Source organism: Sciurus vulgaris, assembly GCF_902686455.1.
Source record: "Sciurus vulgaris genome assembly, chromosome: 6".
Classification (NCBI taxonomy): domain Eukaryota; kingdom Metazoa; phylum Chordata; class Mammalia; order Rodentia; family Sciuridae; genus Sciurus; species Sciurus vulgaris.
The window spans coordinates 70,452,749-70,463,305 of record NC_136466.1 but is presented as its reverse complement, the minus strand read 5'-3'; the positions used below and the strand labels follow the sequence as shown (position 1 = coordinate 70,463,305).

The following is a 10,557-nucleotide window of genomic DNA, read 5'->3' as shown; positions in this document are numbered from 1 at the left end:
TCCAGAAATAACCAACCTAATAAATTATGACATGGTCTATCAAATAAGCATTAACCCTGAAAAGTCAGGCTGCTGTCTTCTAAGATGTAGCACATAAGCTGAACAAATAACTCTGCCCAAAGAAGCTAGAATCCATGTGTCCATAAATCAAACAATAGGATTAACCCCTCTCACCAATGCTTCCACTGACATGAATGTGACATTTTTGCTTCCCATTCAAAAAATCTTTAGACCTTGGTGCATTTCAGTTGGATTTATATGGCTACCACCTGGTCACATTGGTCTGTTCATATCAACTATGCAAGCAGGCAGTGAGATGAACCATTGAGATTACAGAGGAAATTGACTATGGAAGATATTGGGTGAATAATGATATAATTGGTACAAGCAGAAATATGTCTGGAACTAGAAGATTCACTAAGGTATCTCTGGGTGTTTCCACTGTTGATGATAAATGGGCAACTGCAGCAATCACAGTCTGGCAAGGACCAGACAAGTAAGGTTTTTAATCCCTCAAGGATGAATCTCTTGCCCTTCCATTAAGCAAGAACATTGCACTTGGCAAAATTAGAAATTCAAAATGGATGGTTCAGTAGGAAGATGATGACTATTGATTAAGGTCTCAGGTCCAAATGATGTAGCAATTACCACTGCTTATCTCACCAACCCTCTTACATTAAGCCATTTCAGAAATTGTATTTGGTTGATTATACCATAGAGGAAATGTTTTCATGGATTGTATTTCTTCTTATGGCAACTTTTCTCATATACACACACAAAAAATGGAAGCACATGTTGCAGTATGAAAGCCGGACACAACAGGGAGCATGAACTGGGCCTTCAATGATGCAGTGGGTGCATTATATCAGATACCTCTTATACTCCATTTTGAACCCCCTCATCCTTACCCATATTTCAGGTGTGGCTGGTGGCAGCCAGCTCCATGTGGGCACTAACAAATTTCATCAGGTGCAACCTGGGAGCACTTTGTCTTCATAACTGGGCTTTATGTCTTTTGACCCACCCCAAATTCTTTCTGTTGAAAATAATAGATGTATCCCTGTTCAGCACCCACACACACAAATTAGAGTGAAGTAGTTAATGCCTGTAAACTGAAATTTTGACCAGTAAAAGGTGAAGATAAAAAATAAAAGTTTCCCCATCTTCTCTTCCCCAACCAACTTTCCTCAAATGACATACATAGTCTTCTTGGAGAATTTGAATTAAGAAATCAGTTGCAATTGATAATAGCCAATTCAACACTGGATCTTCAAATTGGCTCTTCCCCTTTTCCTGTCCCACTTTCCTGGTCCCTAACATGTTTCTACAAATGCACTCCCTAATAAATTAGCAGCACATAAACCTTTTGCTTTATCCTTTCTTTGGGGATGAACTTAGCCTAAAACAGATTTTCTATAATAAAAAGAGATATACAACATATTCATACTTATATATGCATAAAATAACTGTAATGATAAACAAAAATTAATTTTAAAAATGGTTATCTGTAGAAGATGAAGTATCTGGTTTTGGTGCAGAGAGACAGAAAATATGCCTGATGTTTATATTAGAGAGGTCAACAAAACATATTTGAATATTATACAAATGGCAAGTCAGACTGTCTAATTCTGCTCAGGATGCTATAACAAAACACCACAGACTGGATGGCTTGAACAACAAAAGTCTATTTCTCACAATTCTGGAAATTGGAAGTCCAAGATCAACGTGCCAGTAGATTCAGGTCTTCCAGACTTGCAGAGGATGACCTCCTCACTGGCTGCATCCTCCAGAAAGAAAAGGAAGCTCTGGTGTCCCTTCCTCTTTTTGTAAGGGCACTAATTTCTCATGGGGGCTACACCCTTATGACTCTTCTAAACCTAATTACCGGAAGGTAATTGGTAATGACCCCAATCTCCTAATGCCATCACATTGGAATTGAAGGTGTCAAAATATAAATATTTAGCCCATACAGATCAATGGCAGGGAAAGGAAACATTCAATTAAAATGGTTATCCAAACAAAAAGATTCAACTGGATCACCACTTCACATCATCATTTAGAAATAATTTCTAATAAGATTTAAATGTCCAAAAACCAATTTAAAGCTCTTAATGGGAAAGGGGGGTAAACATATTTTATGCTTTGAGGTAAAAATATATTTTTATCAGAGACAAAGACTACATAATAAAGAATTGATAAATGTGATTACATTAAAATCAAGGACTTTGATTTATCAATAAATATCTTAAAGAAGAAAAAGATAAGGTACAAACCAGGAAAAGATACAACAAACACACACACACACACACACACACACACACACAGACAAGAATTAATACCAAGAATACAACAAGAACTCATTCTAATGTCATGTACAACTAATTAGAACAAACAAAAAAATTTAAAAATAGATTAATAAATGTCAATTAGAACTAAAAAAGAATATAACAAGGACTCTAAGCCTATGTAAACAAAAATAATAGAAATATGATAAAATTATGAATAGATATTTCAGAGAAAAAATGCATATAATCAATAAGAATTTGAAGAGATGTTCAACATTTTTTGCTGTAATCAAAAAAACAATTCCAAATCAGGACAATATACACAGTCATTTGGAAAATAATTAAAAGTCTGACAATACCAAATATTGAAAAGAGATTCAAGGTGTTTATATTGCAAATAAGAGTGATAATCAGGTTGCTGAGAGTGGTGGTGCATGCCTGTAATCCCAGAGGCTTGGGAGGCTGAGGAAGAGGATCACAAGTTCAAAGCCAGTCTCGGCAACATATCGAGGCCTTAAGCAATTTAGCAAGACCCTGACTCAAAATAAAAACTAAAAAAGGGTAGGATGTGGCTAGTGGTTAAGTGCCCCTGGTTTCAATTCCTGTTACCAAAAAAGAAAAGTGATAATCAGGGCAAGTACTCTATAAAATAGTTGCTTGGTCATTATCTTTTATGTTCAGATTAAGTTTAACCCTAGATAAATACTGAGGAGCTCCAGAATTTCTACTCTTAGTTATATACATACCCAAAAGAAACTCTTGGACATTTACATCAGAAGACACATATACTTAAGAATAGTTATATTGACAGTATATACAGAGAAAAAATTCAAAAATAATTGAAATATTCATCAACTGAATGAATAATTGTAATATTCCTTAAGACACACTACTTTATGGCAGTAAAAGTAAATGAACTATAAAGACATCACAAGATTATTGAATTTTAACAATAAAATATGATGTGAAGAAAAAGTACCAAAAAATTACCTAAGATATTTTACCATTACTATAAAGTTTTGATCCACAAAATATATATATGTATACATATATTTAACTAGATAGATATATTCACAGAGAAATGATATTAGATAAGTAATAAATTTTTTAAATGTCATATATCAATGAATGATCAGTGTCTATCAAATCAATTCTTGAACCTGAGATCCAGCAAGATTAAAAATTAAAAAGAGTACATGTTGTAAGCATAAAGCACACAGAATCACCAAAGAACTATTCTTGCAAAAATGCTTACCCTCAACCAAGACTAAAGACCTTTTCTCACAAAAAGCCCAGAACCCAGGAGCCTTCCTGCCTAGTTTGGCTGCCTGAACTGAACAGAAACAACCCCAGGGTTTGGATGTAGAGTGGGGGTCTTATCAGGGCAGATGCAGTTCACTTTGACACATGATGGCAAAGTAAACAGGGGAAGCCAATATAAAAATAAGTGAATAGAAAATAAGGACTGTGTTCTAAAATTCCCTAGGTCACTTATCTTAAGTCAGAAATGGGCTCAGATGTATCCAGACTTGGAACTGATGAATAAGCCTGCTGTGCGGCCTCTTCCTGCCTAAATGGGTACCTAAGTCCAAGAAAGAACCCATGTGTGGTGCTGATATGGGAAAGGGTTTTGTAGATATCACTATGAAGCTACTTCAGGAATCCCTAACACTGAAAAGAAAAATACACCACTTCTCCAAAGTATGAAAGGTGCCTTTCCTCATGAGCACAAACGTGTCAATTGTAAATCAATGAGCAAACAGGTATGGAGAGATGCTTTAGCTCAAAGTCAGGGTTGTTGAGAAGAACCCAGTAAAATGTCTCGAGGCTGGTGTTGAAAACTATACACAACTATCTGGTTTCCCAGTAGAAGAAAATACCCATTCTGGAAACATTTTTACACAGAGAATATGTAGGGTTTTAAGAGTCCAATTTCCTTTTTATTTTCTCCCATACTGGGGATTGAATTCAGGGGCATGCTATAATGAGCTAGAATCCCAGCCCTTTTTTTATTTATTTTGAGACTGGGTTTCACTAAATTGCCAAAACTGGCCTGGAACTTGCAATCTTCCTGTCTAAGCCTCCCCCATAGCTGGGACTACAGGTGCTACCATGCCAACAAAGAAACCAATATTCTGTAAAACCACTTAAGTACCTGTGAAATTTTGTATTTCAGTGGGCAGACTAATGTCAGTAATACAAAGCCATCGAGACTGGTGTAGTAAACAGAGAACATCAGTACTGATGACTTCCGCCAACCTCAAAAAGGTCAGGAAACAGGAAGATTGTCTTTCACCTTTTGAACATTATGGACAAAGGGCCTAAATTTAAGTGCTGTCACTAGGAGGAAGCTGAAAATGCTGTGGACAGTGGAGGTCACAAAGCAAGACAATAAACCTGTGATAATTCCAACACTAAAATAATTTACTTCTTTTGATACCAGGAATAGAACCAAGGAGGGCTTAACCACTGACCCACATCCCTAGTCCTTTCTTATATTTTATTTAGAGACAAGGTTTCACTGAGTTGCTTAGGCCCTCACCAATTTGCTGAGACTGTCTTTGAAATTTGTGGTCCTCCTGCTTCAGCCTCCTGAGCCACTGGGATTACAGGTGTGCACCATGCACTTGGATGAAATAATTTACTTTCTATAATGGTTCTCAGAGAAGACTTGTGGGCCACTCCACATAAATCTGGAGAGATCAGAAAGACCAGAAAATTATGGACTGAAAACAGGGATTTCAAAGTCAGGAACTGATAAGTTAGAAATGCAGGTTCTGGACAGAGATGTAATTGATAAAAAATCTCCAGTGCTGGGAATCTTATCTCAGTGGCAAAGCACTTGCCTAACATGCATGCTCAAAACCCTGAGCTCAATCCCCAGTACCTAAAACAAAATAAAATAAAAATCTCCAGTGACTACTTTATGTACACAACAACTTCCTGGAAGTAATGATCACTCCTCCTTGGAAGTCAGGGTCAGAAGAAAAAGAACCTACTTTTCTTCCAAGTTTAATATCATGATCATAAAGAAAATGAGGTTTACTGCTTCACTGCCATCTATGATACTTCTGAGATATCACACATACTTAATTAGTACAGCTCTGTATCCAGTGAAAGCTGGGACAGAGAATGAACTTTTATGTACAATATTACTATACCACTGGAAGATGAAGGCCATATAGCTCTAACAACAGACCTACTAATAGAAAATATGTTTTTAAAAGTTTAGGGGTAAACTATACTATATGGAAGTAAATTTTAAAATAAGGCTAGGCATCAGAAAAATTGATTTGACCAATTTCAATCTAGAAACAAATATGGCACCAATTTAAAGAAACAAAAAGCATAGTATAAAAATAACTAAGGGCTCCTTAAATTCAGAGATTCCATTACTGAGTTTGCATGCATACATACACACACACTTATACACACCACAGTTGGGATCCTAGATATTTTTCTTGTAACTTTTATTTTAGAGTATTACTCTCATAATTATAGAACAAGCTTTTAAGCTATCATCGGATCCGTGAAGTCAGAAAGCAGATATCATTAGTGTCTGAATACCAGGAGCTCAATATAGCATATTATAAATGTTAAGAGTTAAAATTTTTATGTAGATAAGTAACTGAATGACAGAAACTCAAATTTCTTTAAACACACTATTTTTGTTTAACATTCAGATTTGGATTGAGTCAAATATTAAACCACAAATTAAGCAACTAGAATGGGAAAAAAACTTTTCCTGACATAGATTGCCATTCCTCACTCCCAGAGATGTAATTTTTTTATATTATTTCTACTGAATGGATTTGATTAAATTTTTTTTAAAAGGCTATGAAGTTTTTAAATTTTTAAAAATTTATTTATTTATTTTTATATGGTGCGGAGGATCGAACCCAGTGCCTCACAGATGCTAGGCAAGCACTCTAGCAGAGTCACAATCCCAGCCATTGATTAAATCTTTAATGCATGACATGTGAGGTCAGTAGACAGTGATCTAATTTAGGGTAGCTCATGTGTACCAGGCAGGGGGACTGTGGACCCTGAAATGAACAACTTCTTGCAGAAAACCAGTTCTATTTTCTACCTTTAATTCAGGCCTGCTCAGATGAAGCACCACTAAGTAGTTACTTACCTCTTAGGTATAGAATACATAACTTAAATATATGAATAAGGTAAACATTCTGCTGACAATGATTAATGTCCATAGTATGGACTATTGTTGAAACCGGTAACACACTTCCTTTCAGTTATATCAGTGATTAAGACGATTAAAACCTGTGATAATAAGATTATTGAGAGAGAGACTTGGTTTTGGAGTAGCACAAATTGATGAAGCTTACTTCAGTGGTGACAAGAATGACCCTCTTATACCATATGGCCAAAGAACAGTTGTTGAAATCCACGTCTATGGGGATCCAATGAGCTATGATTTTGGGGGTAGTCTGTATTATGTTGGTAGAGGGGTGTTAATTTCTTGTGGGGGATTGTCAGTGCATATATATATATATATGGCATAATTTAATAAGATTTCTTATGTTTCATTACTTATATAGTCATACCCATATACAGTCATTAAAAGTCACTGACCTCAGTACCAAATTTAAATGGCTCTAACACTGACAGTATGACAATGAGTTATGGGTCCCAAGGTAAACTTCAAGAATAGACCATCCCTGACATTACTTACTATGTAATTAAACCACTAAGTTCTCTCTAGTTCTACCTGAAAGGAAATGACTTAACCCAGGAGTACTGTCACTCTTAACACCAAATGGAAAAAAAGTTTCTCTAGATGCCCTTCAATTGATGAATGGATAAAGAAACTGTGGTATATATATACAATGGAATATTACTCAGCTATAAAGAATAATAAAATTATGGCATTTGCAGGCAAATGGATGAAATTGGAGAATATCATGTTAAGTGAGATAAGCCAGTCTCAAAAATCCAAAAGAGGAATGATCTCATTGATGAGCAGATGATGACACTTAATGAGGGGTGGGAGGGGGACAAGAATGAAGGAAGGAGGGACTGTATAGAGGGAAAAGAGAGGTGGGAGGGGTGGGGGGGAGGAAAAAAATAACGGAATGAATCAAACATCATTACTCTATGTAAATATATGAATATGCAAATGGTATGCTGTTACTCCATGTACAAACTGAAACAACATGTATCCCATTTGTTTCCAATAAAAATAAATTTTAAAAAAAAGTTTCTCTTGCTTTGGCATTTTCTGGTCCCTGGAAGAGTTTCTGGCTTGTGGAGGCAGAAAGAACAGTAAATGATCCAAAATGAACCAACCACCCCTAAATGGGTTAACAGAATACCCTGAATTCTACCTAGGCTAGGACCCAGAGACTTACCAGAAGCCAAGAACTGCTTCATTTACATGAATCTTCATCAAATAATAGCAGAACAGTCACATCTTCTCCACTCCTTCCTTAATCTAAAGCCTGGTTTGGGAGAGAACGGAATTGGGTGTAGAGGAAGGTCATGCTGCTTTGCAAAGGCCTACTATTCTAGGCCACACCTAAAAATAGCATCACATTGCAGAGTGTAATCCCACTTTGAAAACAGATGACAGTATTTTGGGAACTGAGGAGAAAATCCAGATGCCTACTCTGAAATTTTAACTCAAGAATATGGAAGCCGGGCTGGGGAGATAGCTCAGTCGGTAGAGTGATTGCCTTGCAAGCACAAGCCCTGGGTTCGATCCCCAGCATTGCAAAAAAAAAAAAAAAAAAAAAAAAAAAAAAAAAAAGAATATGGAAGCCACACCAGTAAGGAGTTACATTGTCCACTTAAAAATCTAAATGGGTGTTTTGGTTCTCAAGTACCATATAATGACTTTCTATAAAAATGAACAGCCTACTGTAGTGGACATGTTAAGCAGATTTTTAAGAACCCCTCCATCTTTAATGGATTAAACAATCATATATACCTATTTTCAAGAAACATGATCAATTCTGGGTGTGCTAGGTGACATCTGAAACTAACTATGGAACCAACTTACATTTCCAAACTGTATGTACATATAAACAGGTTTATGCAAATGTCCTGATGAAAGTATACTTAGTCTTTCAGATGAGGTACATAAAGCTAAGGGCTCAGCCTGAATATCTCACCAAGGGCAAGGGCAGCAACTTTTCTATTTTAATACAATTGTGGGCAGAAATCATGTTATTTAAAATAGAGATCCTTTCATAAAACTTAAGATTTAGAATAGAGAAAGAGAAGACAAAACCAAAATTCCCACACAGTCAAAAATAATTTCATGTTAGTCTTACAGTCTGGGAGAAACCTAAAAAGAATGGTAGTTCCCAAACTCATGTACTAGGATCCAGGTTCACCAAGACTTTTCAGTATGCTTCCAAGTTGCTCATCATCATTTTCCTGCTGTATTCATAGGCCAAAAATAGTGCAGCATTGGCAGGGAATGCTCGAATCATGGTAGCTTTCAGTCCCGAATACAAGGCTAATACTCCCTCATTTCTCACAATATTTAACAAGGTTCCAATAAATCCCGCCTGTTTTCCATACATGGAAAGAACCTGAATTCTGGATTTAATACAATCCACTGGGAAAACAATAAGCCAGAGGCAGAGTCCAGCAACTCCACCACTTAACATCAAAGGGACAGGGCCTAGTTCATTCTTTGGTTTCCCTGATGCAAAAAAAGATCTGCTCAGTTCATACCCACTGAAGAAGAAGAAATAGCCTATTACTTCCTGAAGTAGAGTGCTCGAGAGACCATGGTATAAACCTAAGACGCCATCCTTCCTAAGGATACACTTCACGACAGACCAAATTGTGTTATGGCTTTTTGCTATCTTTCCTGACAACTCCATTTCATACATGGTCTGCAGCCGGCACTTCACAAGCTCAGTGGGGCAGAGGACTAGTGCAGCAAATGCAGAGGCAAGGGAACCGGCAGCTGCAGTCTGCAGATCACTCAGTTCTGCCTGCTCGTCCAATCCAACCAATTTTCGGACAAACTGTTGACTAAAGCCATAGCACATGAAGAGAACTGAGCTCTGGGAAACCTGAGCCATCAGTGCTGGGCAGGTTCCCCTGTAGAAGCCTCGGAAGCCCACTTGGTTGTACGTCTTCAGGAAGCAGTCAGTGAGGCCCTTGTACAGTCCAGGGAATGTCTGCATCTTCACTTTCATTGTGTCAAAGGGCTGCCCCGTCAGTACACACGCTGTACCCCCTGCTGCCCCAGCTGTGAGGTCGATGGCAGCCTGGATGCCCGGGTTCGACTTCATGTTGGCCCACTCGCCTGTGGGTCTCGGTGGAAGGCAACTCTCTGGAACCCAGGACCTGGGGCCTACATCCGCCTGTGCCCAAGGCCTGGGGTGGCTCTGTCTCTGACTGCCGCCGCTCACCCCACACGGGGGCTTGGGGGAGGCCGCTAAACCTCGGCGGTGAGCCGCCACAGCCCCCTCCCCCGTTCCCAAGTAACCCCTGGCCGGTGGCCTCGTGCTGCTCGCGAGCTCACAGCCAGGAGGCGGGGCCCCAGCAGACACTCCATCCATCCTGCACGGCCATCCATCAGGGCTGTGAAAAAGAGGCATTCCCGGCTCTGGAGTAAAGCTCCAGGTAGAGCACGTGCTGAGTTCACACAAGGCTCTGGGTTCAACATGAAGCCTCTCTCAAAAAAAAAAAAAAAAACTTTCCTCTTTAACCAGACTCCCCAGAGTCTTAGTACACAAAAGAAAATTGATGGAGTCTGTATTCAAAGGGGGGCAATTTTAAGAAAAAACTTTAAAGTAAAGACTATTTGGGGCTCCTGGTTCCTGTGTGAAAATAGTGGCGGCTTTTATTGGGAAACCCTCAGCCAGCTGCTCACAGCACTTCACTTGAGGGGGTAGGAGAGGGGTTGGGGTGGTGTGGGAACCTGTGTCCAGCAGATGCAATACTTTACTCTGGAGATAACAAAATCTTAAGGGGCATAAAGTATGTGAAAATGATTCTCTTTTGTTTAGAAAGCCTTCCTTGTCTGATTATCCTTGGCTATCAATTAAGATTTAAAAGTGAAGCACTAAAAAGCAAATTGTCCATGGACAGTTTGTCAACAGGTAGTTTTCATTGTAGTTAATAGTGACCTGGCTTTTTCTCTGAAGAATGCCCAAATGTCGATATTTAGAGTTCTTTTCTCTGGGACCATGTTTCTTCAGAGATAATCTTCCAACCCTGACTGTGTGAGGTAGTGGGGAATTGGGGTGGGTAAATTATATTCCTAGTTGTAACTGTGGTCCACTTTATA

General features: G+C 38.3%; 1 protein-coding gene across 1 annotated transcript; it reads right to left on the bottom strand.

The window, feature by feature from the left end:
• Positions 1 to 8,650: 8,650 nt before the first annotated feature.
• LOC306663819 (mitochondrial ornithine transporter 2-like) lies at positions 8,651 to 9,463 on the bottom strand (the record flags this gene model as incomplete). Its single annotated transcript, XM_079144394.1, has 1 exon — positions 8,651 to 9,463. The coding sequence occupies exon 1, from the start codon at positions 9,458 to 9,460 to the stop codon at positions 8,651 to 8,653; it is 810 nt and encodes a 269-aa protein (XP_079000520.1). The 5' UTR covers positions 9,461 to 9,463.
• Between the last annotated feature and the right edge of the window lie 1,094 nt (positions 9,464 to 10,557).